Source organism: Stegostoma tigrinum, chromosome 8 (genome assembly GCF_030684315.1).
Source record: "Stegostoma tigrinum isolate sSteTig4 chromosome 8, sSteTig4.hap1, whole genome shotgun sequence".
Lineage (NCBI taxonomy): Eukaryota > Metazoa > Chordata > Chondrichthyes > Orectolobiformes > Stegostomatidae > Stegostoma > Stegostoma tigrinum.
The window spans coordinates 37,717,573-37,743,366 of NC_081361.1; the positions used below are offsets into that span (position 1 = coordinate 37,717,573).

At 41.5% G+C, this 25,794-nt stretch overlaps 2 protein-coding genes across 2 annotated transcripts in view; one reads left to right on the forward strand and one right to left on the reverse strand.

The window, feature by feature from the left end:
- Window positions 1–1,965: 1,965 nt before the first annotated feature.
- On the reverse strand, window positions 1,966–10,509 carry LOC125456461 (V-type proton ATPase subunit G 3-like). Its single transcript, XM_048539581.2, has 3 exons — window positions 10,247–10,509; window positions 5,616–5,716; window positions 1,966–4,268 (listed from the first exon to the last, which is right to left on the reverse strand). Exons 1-3 carry the CDS (start codon window positions 10,326–10,328, stop codon window positions 4,089–4,091), a joined length of 363 nt encoding a protein of 120 aa, XP_048395538.1. The 5' UTR covers window positions 10,329–10,509; the 3' UTR covers window positions 1,966–4,088.
- ptprc (protein tyrosine phosphatase receptor type C) overlaps window positions 8,481–25,794 on the forward strand; it is a 258,737-nt gene continuing 241,423 nt past the window's right edge. Inside the window, exon 1 of the mRNA XM_059647796.1 lies at window positions 8,481–8,557. The gene's annotated coding sequence lies outside the window, so the exon portion shown is untranslated. The remainder of the gene's footprint in view (window positions 8,558–25,794) is intronic.

A 25,794-nucleotide genomic window follows, 5' to 3' on the forward strand; every position in this document is an offset into this window, starting at 1 on the left:
GAGATCAGAGATAGCAAGAACTGCAGGCGCTGGAGTCAGAGACAACACAGTGTGGAGCTGGAGGAACACAGCAGGCCAAGCAGCATCAGAGGAGCAGGGAAATTGATATTTGGGGTCGGGACCCTTTTCTGAAGAAGGGCCCTGACCCGAAATGTCAACTGTCTTCCTTGTCTGATCCTGCCCGGCCTGCTGAGTTCCTTCAGCTCCACACAAATGCTGGAGGTCACAACGGGTCAGACAGGGGTCCATGGAGAGAGAACAAGCTAATGTTTCAAGTCTACATGACTCTTCATCAGAGCTGAAGTGAAGTGTGGAGGGGAGCAGCATTTATCCTATAGTTGTGGGGGAGAGTCACTTTAAAGCCTTCTGAACTTCATATTAAGTTCAATACTTTCAAATTGTGAACTAACTCCCATTTCTTCCCTTGCTTTTAGCTTTACTTGTTACAATCTCTGTCACCAGGTCCTCTCTCCCCTACCCTAGCCCAGTGGGACTGTCTTCTCTTTCAGGTCTGTAAGTTAGATAAAACATTGCTCTGCCAATCTCACGTTACAATCATTGAACTATCAACATCTTTTCTCTACCAGCACTCTACATCTACCACCGCCACAGCTCCCTCCACACTTCACTTCAGCTCTGATGAAGAGTCATGTAAACTCAGAACATTAGCTCAACCCCAGTCCATGGATGTTGTCTGAGCCGCTGTGGTCTCGAGCATTTGTTGTTTTCGGAACAGTAAACCATTGTTATCAGCAAATTGCAGGCTTACTATACCAACTCACCTCACTTCTACTTCTTCCTAAAACCTGTCCATGAAATGATATTCCTTTGTGCTTAAATAACTTTGGAACTTGGAATTTGAATGGTTCAAATGAATAAATGTCAGATAATTGCAGGCACTGAGATAATTCTAACATCAAAAGCGCAGCATTATATTTCATTCATAGTAGCTAACAGGAGCCAAATGAATGCACGGTTCAGCTTCTGTTTGGCACTCCAATTAACAGAAAGGCAAAGAAAGTCTGTCGTCAACTAATCATAGCTTACTAGTATGTTCCCAAAAATTGGAGGCAGCAGATGCAACTTCTGACTCTGCTTTCGTGCCACCATAAGCTGTGGCTGTGGTAAAAGCAGGCAGAAATATTTAGAAAAGCTAACTGCCTCCATGCCGACTGCTTCCCTATCACTGCACAATTTAACCGTTGGCTCAAGCCATGACTTGCAGTGGTTCTCTGAAGTACAGTGACTACTGTTATGTAGCCAAAGGAGCCAACATTTGGCGTGGAACTAAACCTCACTGTTTACGGTTTGATGATTAGCCAGATTGATCTGCTTCTCGTAATGAAGAAAGGTGGAGGAGTGTTGGCCAATACACCAGCAAAACTAAGATGAAGTGTGGAGCTGGACGAACACAGCAGGCCAAGCAGCATCTCAGGAGCAGAAAAGCTGACTTTTCGGGCCAAGACGCTCCGTAAGTGTCTAGGCCCGAAACGTCAGCTTTTGTGCTCCCAAGATGCTGCTTGGCCTGCTGTGTTCATCCAGCTCCACGCTATGTTATCTCGGATTCTCCAGCATCTGTGGTTCCTATTATCTCTGACACCAGCAAAGCTGCTTGCTCATCTTCAAAAAGGTCCTTAATGTCCAATTAAAGTGCAGAGCAGGTTTGACTAGGCCCTTGATTTGACAGCGTTTCTGAAGGATAACACGTCAGGATCTGGATTATTACTTCAGTATAGCCTTGATTTTATACTGAAATCCTGAAGTGGGACTTTGATCCACTGCTTTCTAAAACGGAGGTGCAAGTGCCGACAGGTGAGGCCAGGCAACCCTAGTTGCAGGACTGTGACACTGCTAACACCACACTGAGATGTTTTTGAACTGGTGGCATCAAATTTGGCGATTTGTGGCTTGCACAATCAAGTTTCACGAAAGAGGAAAGCAGCATAAATAATCTTGTTCTCAATTTTTTTATTGTGAAGTTGAACTTCAGTCATGTCAGTGGGGAATTGTGCACAAAAATAAGCGTAATTATCTTTGCAGAAATGAGAACAATTGGATTTCATAATACACCTTTGCCTGACAGAAATAAACTAGCATTTGGGAAGCATTTCAAGGTAATTTACTGCTCAATGTGAACATTAACAGACTGTTAAAATAACTTAATTCACACATTTTCATTAATTATCACTGCGATCCAGTGGAAGGTCACAAATTACTACTTTGTTCCTCTAAGAGATAAACCACAGAAATGATATGATTCCCATCTCCTCGATAAAGGAGGCTTGTGCATCTTTTATGTTGGGTTATTAAGGGAATGAAACTAAAACACACAAATGAGTTGCTGCTGTGACATTTTGATTTGTATCCCATTTTTAAACATTGACTCCAAGTATCGCAAAAACAAGAACTCATTACAACAGCCTATCTGAATATATCAAACAGTTTAAATTGATTACCTGCTACACTGAGGGCTGTATTCTCAAAGGCTTTCACTTTGCTATTTTTGCAGCTATTTGCATTTGTGTTTCTGATATTAAAATAATAGGACAGAAAATAAGCTGGAAAGCATAACCCCAGTTCTCAAGTACCTGAGTATCTCAGTCCATCCCTTGTTTCGTATAATAACTAATTAATATGTAAATCATGAGTGCTTGATGCGGATGGGCTATTTGTGTCCTGTTCACAGCAAAGCAGAGCTTTTCCCCTGCACTGAGGAAATAAATGTCACCTGAGAGGGTGAAATGCACGCATATTAAAACCAGCCGCTGCTGATTGCATCTCTGGGCCATGGAGAGGATGTCACCAGGGCAACTGGTGACTGTAAACCTGAATCTTCCAAAATGGGCCAGGCAAGGTATAAACTGCTTTAATCTTGCACTGCCTTAGCATGTATATGAGAGACTGCTGCCCATGAACTGACTCAAGCCAAGTACACTGTGAAACCTGCCCCCTTCTCCCAGGGACAGACTTGCTCAACCACTCAGGCGCCACCCCCAGTTTTGGCGTAGACAAATCAGAAGGCACGGGTCTCTCAAATTCTGTACGTGAGAAAGTTCAACTATTTTAGAGAAGGGCCAAAAGAGGTGCCACAAATTAATTGCTGAAGGACGATACAATCTTTAAAAGGTCTGGGTTATGGTGACTTCCCTAAAAAACAAATCCATTGGTTGAGGACAAGACAGCACCAAAAACCTGGCCCAGTTGCACTGATGTCAAAAGTGTCAAACTGTGATCATGCAGAGCACAGAAAATGTACAATCTGTCACTCGTTGGAAGTATGGTTCTAAGTGTAAGAGGGTAACACAAATTCTGGGAACTGTACCTGGCCACATTCCCACATACAAACAACTGAAGAGAATCAAATTGAAATTTTGGAAAACAAACCGAAAAAAAGATTCAAAGCTGACAATTGATTGGATGTCAATATGGGCCGCAATCATCAGGCTCAAGATTGGGACAGTTTTTTTTGATAATTTGTGTACATTGCAATGTATGAGAATGATAACTAACAAATTTGTCATACCTGGCTTAACTGTTTGCTGAGTCTGGTTTGTAGGTGAAGAATTGTGAGTGATTTCTAACATTAATTAAGCTGATATTTTTAATTCATTCCACCAGAGTTGGAAATAATGTAGAACAAACTTTCCCTTTCTGACATTTTCTGCTATTTGTAAAGTTCCCTCAGATCATACAAAAGATAAGCACGTTTGACAGTAGCAGAATTCTTTCCACGCCAACTTCTGAATTTAGATGCCTTTATCTAATTCAGTGGTCCAACTGTCTCAAGGGGCAGCATGGTCATACTGTCCTACAGTGCTTTTTGTAAAGAACGTTAGATAGATAGCTCAGATATCTGGGGCTAGACTGACAGACTCTCTTGAGACTAATTGCAGATGCACGGGTGAAGGTAGGAACCATCAACAATAACAATGTGCATTCATGTTGTAGGAAAACAACCCAAGGTGATTAGCCCAAAAAAAAGGTGTCAACACTGCTTCCATGAAAAATGCACATTATGCAACGTCAATTAACTTCAATGATGCCACATTTATAGTTTGATAAAGCTTAATTCACCACTGACTATCCCATCAATGGGAGCCTGCCTCTCTAAAATTAATATGGATTTCTGGTTTGATTTCACATACGATCCCCAAGAGGTCCTGCAGAACCTTCTCACTGTTCCGTTCATGGTTGCTTATGAGCCCATTGATTTTTGCTCTGGTTTGTTCATCCACTTTGACTAAAAGGTTACCTTGAGATCCCATGATCTAAGATAAAACAGAGAGATGTTTACTGTAAACAGAAGGCCACGTCACTGGATTTTTCCACTTGAAACATTTTGGAAAGAATTTGTGAAATTATGATGTTTACAGTGTACACATTCAAGATTCCAGTTTTCTTTTCCCTCTAACATTTTCCCTTCCCTAGCTCATCTACTGAATGCACAGGGATCTAAAGTACCTAGGATACTTTACAAAAGATGGCCTGCTTTATGTTCGCGCTTAAACAACAATTGGCAGTGTAGTATTGGCCAAGTGAAACTCTCTTGAGCGGTGGTGGGAAAGCCTGATCCTGTCCTCATGTGTCTGTCCCTATTTATTTCGACATACGTGCAGTCAAATAGAGGAAACTTCAATTGACATCCTTCCTTGTGCATCCAGCAGGAAGCCCTGTTGCAGCCCATCTACCATAGCTTTGGATAGATTGGCTTATATCACCTTGGTCAAAATATCAGTCTTGTGTCCTTGCTGCTCTGTCTGACCTTGCACCATCTCATGCAAAGCTTTTACTCAATGGATGATCATGTTGTGTGTCTTTTCTAAGGCTTTTCTTTTTGAAACATCCAAATTATCATGGAATATCCTGCTGGATTCCTGCCAGAACTCCAGGACTAGCCTAGCAAATCCTGCAGGGACTTGACTGTGTCCATCATAAACTGCAGCTGGCCCTTTAAGGGCCAGTGGCACCAAGATGGGCCCTGGGGAAATGGCAGCCTTGATTCTTGCAGAAGGAACTGGAAACTGACGATGCCATCAATTTGAAACATTCTGTGCTCCAGATGGTAATGGGTGGGCTCCATCTAAAGGGTAAAAATACCTCAACCAAGAGGAAGGTTTAAAACTAAAAAAATCTCATACACACTCACACACCAGGGACCAGGGATGCATTCAGTGTGACATGATTGCCTGTAATCTCCATGTAGGATAACTCCCTGCACACTGATTTTCCATGTCCCAATGGGATTAGCACTGTGAGGTGGTGGTGAGCACAACTCACAAAGCCTGCATTGAAAACACATTATTCAATGGTGCCATCCGATACTTTGGGAATTTTTATGATTCCAAAATATAAAATCATGACATAAAACAAAACAAGCTCTGATTTATCATCAGCGGTGAAGTTTATTCATGTCTCCATTTGTGATACTGAGGATAACTCCAAAAACACTCATATTTGCGTCATGACTGACCAGATATGGATTAAATCCCATTGTTCTTTTCTAAAATGTGCAAGGACTTCTGATTTGTGACCATTGATTCTAACAATATGCTTTATTCAATTCAGTTTTACAAAGCAAGCAGTAATTAAATCAACTTGTTTGCATTGATACGTACAAAGTCTTGTTTTTGTCTGAACTCCCTCTCCCTTTGCAGACGATATTGATCTATCTCAGCTTGTGCCTCGTCCTTAGCTTGTTTCAAACGTCTTCCCTTCCCTGGAAAAGCGTTCACCAAAGAAAATATTTGATAAGTATTTTATGGTACCAGTGGTGCCAACAATCTAATAAACATCACACACAAAAGGGAATCAATAGATTGCAAGAAATGAAACCGTCGAACAAGGCCAGACTGATTAATAATGCTCTCGTGTGTTACGTCATGCTGTGTCTAAAAGATTTGTCTTCAAAGACATATTGATTTTTTTTCTTCATGGATCCCACACCCATTCCATTTTTATGTGCACAATTTTCATTAGGTTTGAAATGTACAAAATCTAATTATGGAAGATTGCTGCCTGTTTGTTTTCTAATTCCACGTTGCTGTACTGAGCTGAGGTAGTCTGCATGGTGCTGTCTGGTGATGTGGAATTATATTTTTATGATATGTTTAGCACAGCAGTTGGAGCATTGGAGGCAGGTTATCAGGAGCCATTGCAGGAATCTAAGTGTGTCAGATAAGTGATTAGCCCATCAAACTGTCATGGGTTGCAATGGCTTATTAGATCTAGTGCTTCTGAGCCTTAGCCCAGAGCAGGCTAAATACAGGGGATTCATTGCTGCTTTTTAAACAATGATTTTCAGAGTGGTTTGGTGGGCTGTGGTGGGAGGGGTGATGGTTGGGCAGTCAGCAAGGAGACATGAGAGCAAGTGGTGTTTGTACACCTCCTAAAGCCTAGGTCAACAGCATCACTATTGATGCTCCGCAAGAAAGGCAATTCTTTACTTCTCGATTGTGCTCTAATTATAATATGAGGAAACTGTTTTAGGAAGTTGTAAATGAAAGATTTTTGAACATGTTCTTACTTCTTCCATAGGGAGACAGAAGCATTAATAAGATCCAATTTAAAATGTCCATCTAACTTCACTGTACAATTCAGGATGCTCACTAGGGGAGAGAGTTCAGAAGTATTCTGAGGAAGCACTGCATATTTCAGACTATTACTTGATTAACATCCAGCATACATTTACTGTGGATGATATATTTCAATTTAATCAGCATGAGAAATAGGAACGGCTTTTTGAGCCTGATCAGCCATTCAATAAAGTCATGGCTCATCTTCAACCTTACCTTCCAATTCCAGCACTATCCTTAATATCCCTTAAATCTCATAGGATCCAAAAAATCCATCTATCCTGGCCTTGAATATGGTTAGAGACAAAAAAGCTGCAGATCCAAGGTAAACTAACAGGAGGCTAGAAGCCAAACATTGACTAGGTGACCATTTTGCTAAGCATTTTCGCCTGGCCCGTAACGGCCAATTTAACCTCTTCGTCACTGCCCATTTCAACTCCCCGGCCCACTCCCCCGCTGACATGTCCGTCATCCTCCTCCTCCAGTGCTGCAGTGACTCAGAACACAAATTTGAAGACGGACACCTTACCTTCAGCCTGGATACCCTACAGCCTGGAGGATTCAACATTGAGTTTTCTAATTTCAAATAACCTTTCCACCCATCCCCTGGCTCCTGTTCCAGCCCCACCTTCTCCCTCCCATTCCATCTTCTGACCCTCCCTTCGAGCCACCAACTACATTCATCCCTCCCATTTACTAATCAAGTATTATCTACCACCAGTGTCCACCCATCAATCCAATTCCACCTCCACCCCTCCTGCCCCCTTAATCTGCAGCTCCCACTACCCCCACATCCAGCCCTGGAGAAGGTCAATACTTGAAACATTGACTGCTCCTTTCTTTAAGATGCTGCCTGGCTTGCTGTGTTCTTCCAGCCTCCTGTTTTTCTGCCCTGGCCTTGAATATGCCCAGTTACTCGGCAAACACAGCCTCTCTGTGCAGAGAATTCCAAATAATCACAAACTTTTTGAGAGGAGAGAATTCTGTTAAATAATATTTTGGCTGAATTTTCAAAAAATTACATTTAAAGCCCTACTCTGGATCAGTGACGCTGTATTTCTGGACTCCTCAAACCTACGTCCTTGAACAATCACTTTTGCAGTTTTCACGTCGCAAGAAGAATGACCTTTTACTCTGGACACGGTACTTATTCCAACAAATAATATTTTGGCTGAATTTTCAAAAAAATACATTTAAAGCCAAACACTGCACATACCATTTCGTTAATAGGCATGACATGCTTTCAAATAATGAAACATTCCATTCTATGAGCTGTAACAGGTCCACTCCTTGTTTTGTGATAGACATATTCAGCAAGCTTTTACAGTCTTGATCTCTCTCTATTGCACACAAGGGGAAGACTGTTGGTATTTCAGCTTTGGACCTAATATAAGTCAGATGGATTCAGAGCTGGAAGTCCATTCCAGTCTCACAGATTGCCTTGCAAACATTCCCTGAGCTAGGACAGAGCATGGAAGGGTTCATCTCACAGCCTGCCCATCCCAAGTACACATGGTCCAGGTTAATCCATCGGGCCAATGTGGCAATGAATGCTAAATGGCTACATTCAAGTTCAGAATTCAGTATGAAAATCTTACATGTTTGGATGATGAGTTGGACCTCAGCAAACAAGCCAGTCCTATGACGCATTTTCTGTGAAATTTCTATCATTTCATTATGAGGAACATGTTGCTGGTTTAATCTGACACAGACAGATTGTTTTAATTCATGCCACATGTGTGTGTTGACATGATTATCTAGTTGGACTCTGCACTGCACAAAGAGAGCCCTGAGCTGTTAGCAGGCTCAGCATGAAGCTGAGTGGGGTGAGGAGGAAGTGACGAGAGACTGGCCAGGGGAGTTGGACTGGCCAAATACAACTTCGGCATTTTGCTTGACAGCTTCAAGGTGCGAAACCCCAAATGCTGCCACTTCTGAAGGTCTCACATTTTCTGTCGGAGTGGCATTCATGACCAGAAGCACAGGTTTGTTTTTCTGTCAGTATCGATGAGTGTACTTAACATTGAGCTTTACTTTAATTCTTTCACAGACAATTTTAATGCTTGTGACTGTAAATTGTACTCCTTATATTAAGATGCCGCTTTAGTTCTACCATAATCTGACACCTAGCCACATGTGAAATGGGCATTTAATATATTTTGAATGCAGTTTCAGTCCTACTCCACTTGGCATGCTACAGTTATACGGATGATAACGTATTATTCTAGCTCTTGCTTTGCTTGACTTGGGGCCAAGCTTGACAGAAATAGGCTATTTGAATGAGAGAAAAAAAAATCAGCATTTAAATCATTAAATATAAAGGTGCATGTAATGCAAACACAATAACCTTCTTCAGATTTACAAAAAATCACTTGAAAGTGTTTGTGCTCCCTCCAAATGGATTCATTTCCAAGTAATGGAGCCATGTGGACCAGATGGTCCGAGCTTTGACTTGTTCTTACCGTTGAGATGGCTGATACCAGCCAAGCAGGCAGTAGGGGTGCTACAAACTGGCTGGTGCCCCTTCACTCGACATCCACACAGCAGCATGTCATCATCCAGGAGGGCAGTGATGCGCAGGGAAATACTGACTGGAGGAGCAGAGCCAAAAAATTCCCTGCTGGGCTCTCCCCAACAGGGAAAGGAAATGCTGCTTTGCAGAGTGGAGGGAGGACGGGCTTGGCCTCTGCTGTGATTTCCTCCCTACCCCCTACAGACTGCCAACACTCAGTGCCTTGCTACAGCTGGGCTCTTGGCACCCATAGAGCCCTAACCCCAGCAGGAGTCAGTGTCTTGAATAGGGTTAAAAAAAATTACAAACAAACCCCAAATACTTTTAGGTTAAAGAATAATGTGGTAGGGAATTTTAACCTTTAATGAAAAAAATGTTTCCCTTGTTAATCTGGGTAAATTTCCATGTCATCTCCTCACATAGAGAGGACTAAATACGCTTCCTGACTGAGTCTGTGGAGATGAAATCTCTCAAATCATTTAAGGAACAAAAGAACATTGAAGTGGACAGAACTCTTTCTGAGTGGAATAATTCAGAACCACTGCAGGAACAATCTCGTCCGGGTTGACCTGGTGTACTCTTAAGGCCTGGATGCCCTTGATGTTAAAGTACTGAGCCTTACACTGTTTGCTGTGTGAGATATCGATTCAGAAAAGCCAATGATTTTCCAGCGGGGGCACCACTGTTTAACCTAAGGTTGCTGCAAGCAGAATTTCAGCAAAGTGTTTATCCAATGGTGGCAGTGCTAACAAAGGAGACTGAGCTCACCCTAAATTATTCATTTGTTTTCAATGCCCTTTCTGGCATAGTGTGTGCGGTTCTCTGCAAGGTCTGTGACATAGCATGTCCACCCCTTACATGTGCCTCTCACTTCACAAGTGAAATAGCTGCGATATTATAAAATATCTTAGATTTCAGCTGGTACAAAGATACAAGTCCGAGTTCTGAACTCAAATGAAGTAAAATAAGATGTACCATTTATAGAAACTCTTGTTTTAGCACCATTTATGCCACTCCAATTCATAATTCCATTGAGAGTTTTTAACATCTTAATAAATCTTTCTCCGATCCAGTAATCTTTATGCTTTGATTGCATGAAGTACTGAAACGACTTTTCATGCTCTGGACTCCCAGAAATTATTAGCAGGTCAAGTTTACTCACTCTTCTTGGCTTCCTCTAACTTTTCTTTGGCCCGTTTTTCGGCTTGTAAAAGCTGATGAATTCCCTGTGAGTGGCTGGTCATGTTCCCAATACGTGCTGGATCTCAGTGATGGTGCTGTTCAGAGACCCCACCCGCATTTATAGGGATCTCGATGACCGTGATACCTCACTGTTGCTCAGTACAACAAAAGCAGTTCAGGTAGTGGCTTGAATAATAGCAGCCTGCTCCAGGCACCGGCTGCTTTCAGGCAGTTGCTGCCAACCCAAACAGAATAGTTCTCCAATCTGAGTGATCCTTATCCATTATCCAAACAAAACAATAACAGTCACCTGAGAAAATACTAACAAAGTGTGCACTGTGAACATTTTAAACAATCCAAACGACAGTTTCCGGAGTCCTGTTACCGACTTCCCATGGAGTCAAAAAGTTAGAGAAATCCTACAGGGGTATGAGCGACATGGGCTGTGGTGAGATGGCAAGTGCAGCGAGACCCATCTTCACATTACAATCATCTTGCTCCATCTCTTATACTGTCTCCAAGTGACTTGGCAAGATTCTTGCTTGGTGATAGCAAAGTAGCCAGTTGATGGTCATCATTGCATGTTAAATGCCTCATTAACATCCTAGCTCACCTCATTAGTGTTCTGACTCCCACTTTCATCAAGCTCACCTAGAAAAAGCTCAACAGCAGGAAAACTCGGCACGGTTAAGTAAGATAAAGCCTCCGCTGGGCAGATTCAATTCAACGCCAACTCTGAACAGCCTCCTTTGTTGGAAACTGACCATCCTCAGCCAGAGATAGCAATCTCATATTTCTGTTCTCTTGCCCTACTGTTTCATTGCAGGCAGGAAGCTTTCCATCAATTGTCGATAGACCTCAGAAGAGCCAAGGGGGAAAGCCTTTGATTAGTGGCTCTTAGCACAGTGGCCAGGGCAGTCACCGATACCAGTCCAGATTTCGCTCAGGGCAGTCAGGATCCTTTCATAAGGAGCAATGATCCAAAAAATGGGCAGCGCACCATTTGTCTTGACTCTGTCTGCCCTTTTGCAAACCGATTTCCTCCTGGAATGAGAGAAAGAGACAGGTATTCCAAAAGGTGAAAGTTATTAGCGCTGCATGCCCACAGAGACTGAGTGATTCAGTAGACAGCACAGAGGGTATGCAGGGTTGGTGCCATTGGGGTTGGGGTGGGTGTGAATGAGTGATGGAATATGTTGCAGGCAATAATGAGAGTGGTTGAGTATGAACCTTAGTGGAAGATGGATGCAGGAGCAGGGAGAGTGTGAGTGTGAGGTATTGGAAAGAAGATGATGGCAGTGGAATGGGGAGGGACATTAACTTTCTGACAGTGCTTTGTGTTCCTCCCAATGGCCAAGACTGCCTTGGCCTGGGTGAGAACTTCGTCCTGTTCAGCAGGAGCCCAGGACCCTCCTCTCAAAGCGGACCATTGATTTCCCCTTTCTACCTGGCAACCCTGTGTGAGGCAGCACCAGATGGACAGTGCCTGTCCCAGCAGGTTTTTTAAAGGTGGCACAGATGAAAGAAATCCCAGTAAATTCCAGGCTATCCGCTGTTCAGGAATGCCCCATGGTAAAATAAACATGGGAGACACCATAGGGCTGTGACTTATAATTAATCAGTGAATTTGGTAGGAAACGGGTCAAAAACTCACTGGATCTTGCAATGAGAAATCATCCTAGAAACTCAATGCAACTTGTACTTAGCCAAAAAGAAGTGAGATTCAGCCAGTAGAGTTTCACAGCACACAAAAGGCCCTCTAGCCTGAATATCCATGCTGGCCATCAAGCACTGACCTGCTCTTGTCCCATTTTGCAGCACTTGGCTCATAGCCTTGTCTCTATGGTGCAAGGTCTAGTGATCATCTGAAAACTTCTTCAATGTGGAAATGATTCCAGCCTCCTACCACCCTTTTAAGCAGCGAGTTCCAGAGACTGGCCATCTGACTGAAAAAAAACGTTTCCTTAAATCCCATGCTTTGCCCCGGATGGTTTCAAGTTTCTTGCGTGTTGTTGGAACTGGTCCCATTCAGGCACGTGGGGAATATTCCATCACACTCCTGACTTGTGCCTTGTGGATGATGGACAGGCTCTGGGAAGTCGGGAGGTGAGATATACACTGCATCCACTTAAACAGACAGATGATGTCTCAGAGTAAGGTATCCCAGTCCTGCACTGGGTTGTCAGCCTTGGTTTTTAGGTGCTCAGTTGACCCCACTAGCATGTGGTTGAGCCAAGAGAGTGCTGCCAACTGCAGCTGATACCTTATTTGATTTACATTCAATTATTATACTCTGGTGGTATTATTCATACCAGGGGATTTTAAAACATTATTATGTTGAGCATTTTCATAGGTGAACATGAACGGTTACACTTGCAAAACATAAATCACTCACTGCCAGAAGGGAGTTTTGCATTTAGTGGCATTTTGCAGGTATTTTGCCATCTCCTGGCTGTTAAAGGGAGTGATCCAGATTCACAGCGTAACTTGGGTATTTCTGAATACATTACATATGCACTTAATGATCCCAGACTGATCATGCTTTGTAACTGACAGTTAGAAATTTCTCCAAGATTTGTGCGACAGACCTCTGCATGAAAGGAAGGGACGTCAGAAATTAGAAAGGGAGGCACAGAGAAAGGAAGAGAAAGAGAGAAAGGGAGAAATTGAACCTCTTTCCTGGCATTTTAGTATTTTGAATGTGCAATCATTGTTTGATGCCAGAACGTTTAAGACCGTGGGGTTGAGTTTTCACTTTGGGAGCAGGAGCCGTGAGCCAACACAGTTTGTGGGTGTTGAACCTGCCCAACCGGTAAATGGTCACTAATTAGCATTTTGACCCTGAATTGGTATGGACTCCCTGAACTCCTGTTTAATTAAAGGTGGCAGATGGGGCCTCGGAACTGGAGAGGGATTCCAGCTTGATGGAAGTAGCAAACTGCACTAAAAGGTAAGTAATGGAGAGGGTGCTTCAGTGTGAATGTGCTTGCTAACTTTAAAAATAAATAAAAAAAACATAGAAAAAGCAGCTAGGCCATCACTGTGCTGGCAGAGGGAGCAGGGCATTCTCTATCACTGCACCTACACTAAACCAGATAGGGCAGGCCTGGGGTGTAATCACTTAGCCTGGCACTGGGTGCTTTCTCTGGACAGTTAAATTGGCACAAGGCGAAGTTGGTAAACCTGAGGACATTTAGAAAATCCTAAATAGCCCCTACAGTCTGGACATGGTCTGTGAGATTTAAGTCACTCAAAACTATTCATTTGGAGTGCATTTTAACTCTGCAAGTGGATAGATTTTGAATTAATTAAAATCTTGCCTTCTTAGATAGAATTAAAATAAGGTCCATTGAAGTATACTTTGGCCTGTGTTCACGATTTGTAAACACAATAAAAACAACCAGATTTTCTTACAAAAAAACCTTTCATGTGGTGAAATATCCTAAGATGCTTCATGGGAATGTTAAAAATGCATGATGTCAAGCTTCACAAGGAGATTTTAGGGTGGATGACCAAAAAGTGTAGTCAAAGAGGTAAGTTTTGAAACAGTAGCTCAAAGGAGGAAAGTGAGGTGGAGCATTAGCAAGTTGGAGGGAGGCAGTTCCAGATCTTGGGATAAGTTAAGTGAAAGCAAAGCTGCCAATGGTGAAACAATTAAGATTGGGAATGCACAAGAGACCAGAATTATTTGGGTACAGATATCCTGGAGGGTTGTTGGATTGGAGGAAGCTACAGAGTTAGGGAAGGGTAAGGAGGGATTTGAAAAGAAGGATAAGAACTTTAAAATCAAGACATTGCTTGGTAACATAGAAAATAGGAGCAGCAACAGCCGTTCAGCCTGCTCCACAATTCAATTTGCTCCTGGCTGATTGTCCAATTCAGCATACTTTTTCCACTTTCTCCCCATACCCTTTGCTTCCCTTTGTTCTAACAACCATATGTAACGCCTTCTTGAAAACATTCCCTGTTTTGGCCTCAACTGCCTTCTGTGGCAGAACATGCCATAGGCTCACCACTCTCTGCATGAAGAAATTTCTCCTCAATTCTAAAAAAACCCAACCCTATATGTTTAGACTGTTCCCCGATCATTGAATCCATTGGTAATGTCCTTCCTGCATTCATCCGTCCTCGTACTGTTAAATTTTTTATATGTTTCTATGAGATTCCCCCTCATTCTTCTGAACTCCAGTGAATATAGAACTGTAGAGTTATACAATACAGAAAACGCCCTTAGACCAATCAAGTCTGCATAGAAAAAATTACGGTAAATCTCCCAGTTAAACAACTTGTTTAAATCACACTGCAACATCTCTGCATCCTCCTCACAGTTCACCTTCCTCAACCAGCTTTGTCTACAAACCTGGAGATTTTACATTTAGTTCCTTCATCTATATCATGAATATACTTTGTGAAAAGCTGGGGTCCAAGCACTGACCTCTTCAATACTCCACTCATTGGTCTCTACCACTTGGAAAAAGACACAAAATCAAAAGATTGTTTATTCCTACTCTTTATTTTCTGTCTGCCAATCAGTTCACAATCCATTTCAGTACACGACCTCCTATCCTGTGCACTTTAATTTTACTCTAATCTCTTATGTGGGGCCTTACTAAAAGCTATCTGAAAGTCCAAGTAATCTACATTCACAAACTCTCCCTTATATCAACTTGACACATTATATTCTCAAAAAGTTTCAGTAGATTTGTCAAGCATGATTTCCCATTCGTAAATCCATGCAGACTGTGCCCAATCCTGTCACTGTTTTCTGCTATTAACTCATTGATAACGGACGCTAACATGTTCCCTGCTAGTGACATTAGTCTATTGTTCTGTGTTTTCTTTTCACATTCCCTTTTGAATGGTGGAGTTACATTGGCTACCCTGTCAACCATAGGAACTGTTCCAGAATCTTGTCAATAGGATCTTGAAAGATGACCACCAATGCATCCACTACTTCTAGGGTCACTTCAATAATAGTCTGAAATGTAGACATTTGGTCCCCAAGTATCTTTGAACCCATTTAAACCCATTTAAAGCCTTTAAACCCATCAGTATCCCCAACATCATTTCCCTACTCATACTGACTTCCTTCAGTTCCTCCTTCTCACTAAACCCGGTGTTCCCCAATATTTCTGGGGTGTTATTTCTGTCTCCTTTGTGAACTTAGAACCAAACAATGTATTTAACTGGTCTGCCATCTGCTTATTCCCCATTTTAACCTCCCCTGTGTGATTTACTGGGGAGCAATGTAGATATGACAGGATGAATACACTATGAGATGAAACAGACACTACATAGTTTCAGATGACCTCAAATTTAGGGGTGACAGGATGTGAGACAGTACAACAGGTATAGTCCAGTTCTGCAGCGACAAAGGAGCACACCAAGGTTACAGCAAAGGATGGGCTGAGACCGAGGCCAGGCTAAACAATGTTATTGACGTGGAGAAGGTTGGTTTTATAGGTGGTGTGAATATGATGTCAGAGGACTCATTAAAATTGTCATGGTGACTTAATGGTTAGCACTGCTACCTCACAGTGCCAGGGACCTGGGTTCAATTCCAGCCTCGGGAATTGTCTGTGTGAAAATTTCACACTCTCCCTGTATCTGTGTGTGTTTCTTCTTACAGTCAAAAGATAAGCAAATTAGGTGGATTGGCCATGCTAAATTGCCCATAGTGTCCAGGGATGTGTAGATTAGGTGGGTTAGCCATGGGAAGTGCAGGGTTGCAGGGTTAAAACAAAGGGATATACCTGGGTGGGATGCTCTTTAGAGACTCAACGTGGACTTGTTGGGCTGAATATCCTATTTCCTCACTTTAAGAATTTTATTCAAAAAAATTGCAAACAGACTGCCTTACTTTTAGACTGTTACCAGGGAGAAGGATGGACTCGATATTTAGGGAATACAGCTAGGATCGGACACCAAAAACAATGACTTCAGTCCTCCCAAAAAAACAAAATTGGTGGAAATTCCTACTCATCCAATCCCGGATGTTGGATAAGCTGAGTAATAATTTAATAGATGCAACAGAGTCATGAGAGGTGCTGGTGAAGCAGAGCTGAGTGCCACAAGTGCATCTGTGAAAGCTAACACTAATTTTGGATAAGAGATAATGGGAACTGCAGATGCTGGAGAATTCCAAGATAATAAAATGTGAGGCTGGATGAACACAGCAGGCCAAGCAGCATCTCAGGAGCACAAAAGCTGACGTTTCGGGCCTAGACCCTTGAGACTAATTTTGGATAATGTTGCTGATGAGAAAAAGTAAGACACTGAGGATGGTTCTTGTGGGACTCAAGAGGCAATGCTGTGAGAACAGGGAGACAGGCAATTGCAAGTGATATTCTGGTTTTGATTGTGGCATTTTCACAGAAGTCCATGAATAGTTAGTTTTTGAGTATATTTAATTCTCCGTTTCTGTGGTAACCTGACCACATGATACACAATGCCAATATAGCCTTCTGTGGCTGCATGAAGTTCTGTCTTTCAATATTGCTCTAAGTTGCCTTGGGATTTTTTATTACATATGAAATATTGCATAAAAAGTAAGTGCTTTTTAGAAAGGTAATGAGGAAAACTTCCTGTAATGATGTTGGCCAGCATGGAAGCAACGATAGATTAGCGAATGGGTCAAATTGCATGCGAAGAAGGATCACAAAAAATGGAAATAGATCTGATGGAAGTTAATCTTGAAGAGGGCAATGGGTTAAGATAAGAAAAGGTGGAGGTAATCAGAAGAATGAGGGCTGAGAGAAGTGAATGAGGGCTAAAGTTCAGCATGGTCATTTTGAGACATGAATAAGACATTAAGCTATTTGCACTTGGTATTGAATGTGAAAGGAGTTCAGAGGAGTAACTCATCAGGGAGAAATGAGACTTTGCGTTAGACTTGTCCTCTAGATAAACTGGAATAGAAAAGTCAAACTGGGGGAGAGCACAATATATTTGTGCATTAAGATAATAAAGTGTGAAGCTGGATGAACACAGCAGGCCAAGCAGCATCTCAGGAGCACAAAAGCTGACGTTTCAGGCCTAGACCCTTCATCAGAGAGCTGATGAAGGGTCTAGGCCCGAAACGTCAGCTTTTGTGCTCCTGAGATGCTGCTTGGCCTGCTGTGTTCATCCAGCTTCACACTTTATTATCTTGGATTCTCCAGCATCTGCAGTTCCCATTATCTATGTTTGTGCATTATATCAGTGGAGATGAAAGACAAGAGCAGTTTTCCACTCAAGCGCAAAGGATAGATTGGCCAAAGCAACTTTACAATGAAGAGACAATTCTGTCCTTTCAGAGTGTGTATGTTTTAAGACTAGGCAGATAAGTTGGCATGTGCCTTTAGAGTGTGTTTATAATTTTGCCTACCAGCTTGGTATTAAGGTATATTCCAGCATTGCTTGCTGATAGCCTCAAATGCTAATTATATGAGAGAGGATTGCCAGTGATACTCAGCCTGAAGCCTGGAGCGAGAAGCTAATTGTAGCTAAATTCGAGTCAAAATGTTACATTGAAACTGTCCAGTTGAGGTTTAAATAGCAATACTCACCGTTTGGCTCACAGTGTCTTTTTGCTTCAGTATTGCTGAACAAGTGATGCTCATTTAAACAAGATTTTCAGTGATTCTGCTCCATTCACTTCACCTGCTTCGGTTTTATAATTGAATTGATTCTGCCATTTTAGCCTTCATCTTGATGTTGGAATCTTTTGCAGAGTTATTTATAGCTTTGAAAATGGTAATTGTGCTTTTTCCCTAAAGCCTGTTTCCTATTGGTGTTAATCTTGTTTTATCGTCTGGTTTAGTCAAGCCTCCTTTCATTCATTCACTCAATATTGATTGATAACTTCTGTTTCTCTTTTTAAGGTTTAATTCTGTCAGTTATCTCTAAGCAGTGAAGTGATTCAGCTGTATTTCTGTTCATCCATTCCAGTTAGTTTGTTAAGGTCTTGGTCAGATCTGGACGTGTGGATTTCCTGTGACATTTGTCAGACTGTTCCATGGTTGACATTCTTCCATGGTCATTAATGATGTATTGCCTGACTGCTGAGTAAAAATGGCACCTCTGACAACACAAAATTGGATTAATGTTGGGTCAACACTGGATGAGGTCAAAGTTTAATTGCTGCTCAGACAGCAGCTTGTAACCTCTGTCCATCAGCAGGCAAAGAAAGTCCTTCAGATATTGCAGATAAACTGGGCTCCATGGTGTTTTCTGTTTGGGCAAAGAGAGTGGCAGAGTCTAAAGCATTACAAGGAAATGTGTCCCATCAGAAGGAAGGCACCCCTCATGGGGAAAGAAAAACAACTTTTCCAACCTGAAAATCAACAGCAATCAACTGTAATATCTTCGTTATTTTTGACACTTCAACAAATTGTGGGAGGTTTCAAATCAACTATTAAACTCTGCAAGAGGTGTTCAGTCCATTATTTGAATATGACATATACAAATACATGCAAAGTTTACCAAACAGAAAATGCACACGGGTTGTTTCCAGTCCATGTTTTAATATTTTTCCACTCAATACCTGGCTGACCTCTTAGGATGCTGCACTGCTGATGTTTCTGGAGTCCCCAGGATCATGAGTTGGATCTCTGCTTTCTGCTTTCATGATACTCATGATGTGAAGGTGCCAGTGTTGGACTGGGGATGGAGAAGGTCAGAAATCTCACACCACCAGGTTATGGTCCAATGAGTTTATTTGAAGACACAAGCTTTTGGAGTCTTGCTCCTTCAAGACTGACACGTGACTGTCTGCAAATAAACTTGTTGGACTATAACCTGGCATTGTACGATTTTTAACTTAGTGACACTCAACAGCATCACCAATGTTCCAGCCAGTGACCACTCTGATAAATCCAGTTTGTACATCCACAGACACTTGATATGGGATACAACATTATGATTGCGCCAGATATTCAAGCAGTTGAGACTTGTTCTGGTGGGTGTTCCTGAAGTTCTATATTAGTGACCTACTTTAAGATGTGCAGTTGAACCCCAATGTTACTAATTTATGTGGTAGACAAAATGTCTTTATGGCTGCAACCTGTTCGTGGAGAAAAACACACACGGGTTTTTTAAAAATTCATTCATGGGATGTTGCCACCACTTACTAAGCCAAAATTTACTGCCCATTTCTTATTTCCCAGAGGCTAGCTAAGAGTCAATCACATTGCTGTAGGTCTGGAGTCACATGGAGGCCAGACCAGGTAAGAAATTTTTCTTAAAATTTCTTCCCCTAAAAGACATTAGTGAAACAGACGGCTTTTTACAACAGTTGACGGTGGTTTCATGCTCACTTATTATTGAAGTTAAATTTCACCATTTGCCATGGTAGGAACCAAATTTCTGACCCCAGAAAATTAATTTGGGGTTCTGATTTATGATTTTAGTGATGTTACCACTTCACTACTGCCTCCCCAGTAGTATCCCCAATGTGTATAGATGACCAGTGAATATAGACTTTTGGTAGATAAAGCCATTTCCAGATTTCTGTAATAACATATTAAGGAAAGGGAGCTCATGTGATAGCTGGATTTCAATGGTAGATTGGCATATAAGGTGGAGTTTATTTACCTCTATAAGTAAATCCTTTAATGCATCTATGGATTCAAATACTGCAAACATGTTTTTCTATGTATTGGATCTTTGTTAAGGTGTTGGCATTCGTGGTCAGCCTATTGAAACTTCTCACAGTACCAATCACGTTGCTAGTGCTCAACATAAAAGGGATCCTATGGCATTGCCATCTGTTTGGCATACAGAACCCAACCGCACAGATTTTCATGATAGCATGATGCAATGGAAGTATTAGTGATTTTCTAGATTGTTACATTGCTGAATGAGCTAGCAATGTTGATAGAGCACATTGACATCACATCGCTTGCACTATAGGTCTTGTATGGTCTTTGTCAAAGTGAAAACATCTATGTAGAAGCCTCATTTAACACTGGTTGCAAAAGCTCACACAAGGATTTGGCCAGTCTATGTTAAGCAAAGCTACTCATTGATAAAATAGGGTGGAAATGTGTGCCTTGGGTAGCCTATATATCTAAGTGAGCATAAAATAAGCAACTGTGTCATTTCTATTGCAGGCAGATTAGCACCCAGGTCTGACAGGTACCCATGCAACTTATCCTGAAGTGTAGCTGTCCAGTCATGTATAGTGCAAAGTTCTACAGAATTAGCTTGGAACCATCACTGATGGATGAACCATCATCAATGAACACATTTTGTTGATGAAGTAGTGTTTGTTGAGTAAAACAATTTTAGTTCCCCCTGGCATGTGCATGTCATGGTTACTATTAGATTCGTTTTTTTATGGATTTGAACAATGCCCCTGGAGCATTAGCCTGGGCCTCATTATGTCACTACCTCGCCTAACAAGCACAAGGAAGAGCTCTGAGAATGCAGTCAGGCCACTCATATCTTGTATCTACTTTAAAGATAACTCATTTGATGCAGTTGTCAGAGAGCTTTAAAAACTCTGAGAGGGAGATTCTTCCTTAGCAAGATGAGCAAAAGAACATCGCTGTTGCCAAAAATGAAGTGTGGCTAGATGCAGAGAAGAAGGTTAGTAACAGGAACATTGCTCTACATTCCTGAATTCAGTGGACACTTCAATCATATAACCAGATCAGGAAAGTAAACAAATCTGCACATTCACCCCAAACCCTCACTCTGCCATATAAGAGTTCTCCATCACATCACTCATTGCGTCCTGTTGGCTTACTTGTGTACTCCTGTGTCTCTTTCAGTCCATTTGTTCCTTGTCCTCATTGAAACATCTACCTCTTGCACTCATCATTATTTTCATACAATTTTATGTCCCTGCTTGATGACTGGTCTCAGCCTGTGCATTTCATCCAATGAATAAACACATGCCATTGCAGTCACCCGTGGATCTACTATTTCCCCTGTTGCAGAGAATGAAAGCATGAAATTCTAGGGACAAAACTGAAGGTGACTTTCACAGACCTTACATCTTACAACAGCAGAGGAGGACATGCTGGTGCTTCAGTATCCAGTATTTTCAGCTTGTGAATCTGACCTCTGTGTTATTCAGCCTGCCTGTACTGCACTTCTGGACTTAGCAAGTGCTACCCTGAACTTGGATGACACTCCATGCCTTTAGATATACTCTGTCATTTTTGGTCCTCCCCAGAGTTTTAGTTTCCAGTTGTAGTTTTTGTTGCTTTATAAACTGGAAGGCTCTGTTTCCTTTCTATGTTTCCCTTCCCTGTTTCTATTTTCAGTATGGGATTGCCTCACCAAAACATTAGCTTGACAACTACAGACTTCATGACACAAGGCCCATGAAGCATCTCTTCATTATGCCTGGGGTTTCTTGGTCACACATCTGGAGGTCGTATGGTATTTGCTGTAGAATTGCTGGCCTCCATTCTGCCAAATGATGACATGGATATCCCTTACAACAGCCACCTCTTTACTCTGTGTCCAATTTCAAAGATGCTGGAGACGTCAGACTGCTAACAGGAGAAAGCTTCGTGACAGTCCACGAAGGAGTCTCATTTTTTCTCAATACATGCCAGTTGTACATTGATGAATTACAAGCCCTTTGTCATGGGCAAGCCACCCTGGATGATATGAGCGTGCTTGGATCGCCATATGTGTTTAGTTGATTTTGCATTGGCCCTGTGAATAGCTAGCAGCAGCTCAAATCTGAACCCATGCTCATTCTCACTGGTGCTGTCACAGACCACGTTCATATAATGTGGGGCCTGACAAGCAACCCATCAGTAATATATCTTAGATAACAAAGTGTGAAGCTGGATGAACACAGCAGGCCAAGCAGCAGCTTAGGAACACAAAAGCTGACGTTTTGGGCCTAGACCCTTCAACAGAAAAAGCTAATCAGTAATATATCTTATCTACTTGTATACCACTGCCTGTGTGTATACCACTGCCTGTGGGATCAAACGCAAATAGTAATGTGTGACCGGCTTTTTAAAAAAGTTCATAAATGAGATGAGGGCATCACTGGCTAGGCAACTTTCATTGCCCAACCCTAATTGCCCAGATGGCAGTTAAGAGTCAACCGCATTGCTGTGGTTCTGGAGTCACATGTAGGGCTGACCAGGTAATGACGGCAGTTTACTTCCCTAAAGGACATTAGTGAACCAGATGGAGTTTTCCGACAATCGACAATGGATTGATGGTCATCATTAGATTCTTAATCCCAGATATTTATTGAATTCAAAATCCACCATCTGCAGTTGCATGATTTGAACATGTGTCTTCAGAACAATATCTGTGTTTCTGGATTAACAGTCCAGTGACAATACCACAATGCCTCCCCTGCTATGAGTAAATGGCCCATCAAGAGTTTATTTGTTGTATTACAGAAGGTAATTCCGTGATCTCTTGGAAAAGAGAACCATTCTTTAGAAAGAGATAATGGGAACTGCAGGTGCTGGAGAATCCTAGAAAACAAAGTGTGGGGCTGAATGAATATATCAGGCCAAACAGCATCTTAGGAGCACAAAAGCTGACGTTTCAGACCTAGACCTTTCCGAAACGTCAGCTCCTAAGATGCTGCTTGGCCTGCTGCGTCCATCCAGCTCCACACTTTGTTCTTTAGAAACTTCTGCTTGACATTTTTGGAAGCTTTTGGTTACAGCTGAAAACTCCCTTCAGTATTTTAAGATTATTTTCTTTTGTAATAAAGCCTGATATCGTCACACATTTCCATATTGTTATGAAAATATTAATTGTGAGATTTCTCAAAGTCAGTCACCATGATTCTTGTTAGCGAAATTGTCAAGTTATGCCTGGAACAAAGTATTATCAGGGTCATGGTGTTGGGGATGCCGGTTTTAAGATGTAGGAGCACTGAGGGGTAGTTCTGGATTTAATGTTTCTTGTGTGAGGATGTGGGTTTAGTAGCAGTTGGAATTGAGTTCTGGTACCTCAGAGGACTGAAAGGTGTTCTATGCTCTATGTAAAAGCCTCCCAAGATCTTGCTTTCATTGTGTGACTAAGGGAGACTCAAAAATCTCTGGCTCTATGAGAATTGAATGCTGAATGCGATAGAAGACCACCATGTTAGAGTGAATAACACCACATTGTCTCTTACACCATGTAACCCTTCTTACACTCCAATCTGTGGTGTGTTTGGAAAAGCTGCTTGAGACTCAGGCCATTGCGAGGCAGTGTTTTGTCTGCAGACACATCGGTGCGCTTACATATTTCTCCTTGCATGAGAAGAGAAGTGGACAAATTCATCAGGAAGTTGACCGTGTTAACCACAGAAGAGAATCTATCTCCTGGTACTACTTCATGGTAACATTGCTCATGTTGAATTGGTCTGCTAATTAATTCAACGAGACACCATGAAAATAATAGTGAGAAAGAAACAAGTTAACATTCCGGTAGAAGATCCTTGGCCTGAATCATTAATTAATTTTTTGCCACAGAAGCTTTCTGACCTGTTGACCATGATTAGGTTTTGGTTTTAATTCAACATGCTGATTTTACAGTGTTTTACTCGTGTGTGAGCATTATGGATCTAGACATGAAATTGTAGGGTAGGCCGATTAGCATGTCAGATAGAGAAAATATTTTGTTGCTAATTCTTCCAATTGTAGACTCTTTGAAAGTGGTAAGTGGTTTGCATTCACTGGTCTTCCTACCAGTGCAACACTGCTTATAATGGTCTGCAATTTTAGCTGTGTTTACTTATGAATACTATTGTTTTTCGTTCTGAATTCTCCCTGACAGTACGTCAGCCTCTAGACTCATTGTCATTACAAATCTAAACATTATGGCACATTTGGCAGGGCTGACCTTGAATTGCATTCTGGCCATGCTCATGTGTCATTGCAACCAACTTATTAGTGGGGTTCTTCAGATTTGTCTTTTGTGTGTGGTATCTTTGGGGGAAATTGTGGATCCACTTCTATCGTAGATGATTTGCTTCCTGGATCACCTGGTGTAGAGACTGGATAATTATCTCAGATCTCATCGGCCAAGGTCTGACTGAATGCTCTAACAAGCTCGAGGGACTACAAACTTTAATTTAAAGCCCTTTGTTCCTTCGTCCAAGTTGTTATAGTGAAAATAAATATTAACGGTCCCTGGGGAACACGGCTAGTTATACCTAATCAATCAGAGTGTCCCATTACTCTCTGAATTCCAACATCAAATCAATTGTAAATGCATTTCATAGTGTAGCTTCTTATTCTGTGTTTTGCTTTTGAAAAAAAGTTATGTTTGTAGAACCTTACCAAATAACTTCTGGACATTCAAACCAACAACATTCATAGACACGCTCTTTCCATTGTGCTAATGGCCATCTCAGCAGACAAAAAGAAAGCAATCAGGCTTCCAATCCTAACTCTATACTAACATTTTTTAATGAGCTGACACTCGTCAGGCAGCCTGTCCTTACTTCCCCTTTAAGAGTAACTTCTGAGCAACGGAGTTACATGATTTTCCTTTGTTTTCTGTTTAAGAAATAAGGCCAGGTAATACTGGTTGGAACAGACTCTGGATGTTGCCCACATTGACTTCCAGAAGTGTTTTCAATTTTCCAACAGTAAGACACAATTCCCAACAGACATAAAAGTCATAATAAGTCACGAATGACAAATAAATGGCATGGATGGTAATCCAGAGGTGGTAGAGGAAGGGAAAATGAATGCAGGATGGGTAACCAACAGCGTGTATGGCTCAGGAATGACATCAACAGAAGATCTAGAATATCTGCACAGCTGGAATATGAAATACTTGGTTTAAACTGAGGTTAGATCCAAAAAACTTGGCCATTAAGGCAGATGAAAAAGTTGTGAACTATCATCTACTGGCCACACACTTCAGTTCAGCATTTGGAACCAAAACCCTAAATGTTGAAGAAAGAAATTAAGTGCACTCACATTAAATGACATTTGTTCAAAACGTATCCCTGCAGAACACCCTTTTAACTTTAAAGATAAGTATCCATCTGGCATTAGTCTGAAAATATTCCTTCTAATAAAAGGAAGTGATTATTTCTACCAAACATCCCTCTTTCACCATTGGCAACAAATGATTCTGGAATGTTCTATTTCTGATTTTATTTCAGGAGGATACTGACAATCTGAAACAAAGTGAGTGATTAATAATTTTAACAAAATGTTTTGGTTGCTTCATGGGCTTCCACTACTCTGAAGAACACAACATAATTATCTGTACTATAGTTCTGCCATTTATTAGCTTAACAATAAAAGACCATATCGCTTGGGTGGAGATTTTATCTCTATATTCAACTCTTGAGAAAAGCCAGATAAAGGAATCTGACTTTATGATACTAGCTGATGTTAATTGTTGACAAGTCGGGTCCCAGACTGAAAATTGGCTTGCCAGATCATATGATGTTTTATTTTCATTTAATGAGGTAGTCTTTCATTGAAACACAAGCACACAATGCTTCACATTTGGTTTTATTGATAAAACTGAAGTTTATTACAGAAATGAAGTTAGCAAGTTTTGAGAAGATTTGTAGCTCAGGTTGAGGTTCTGGATGTGAGTTTG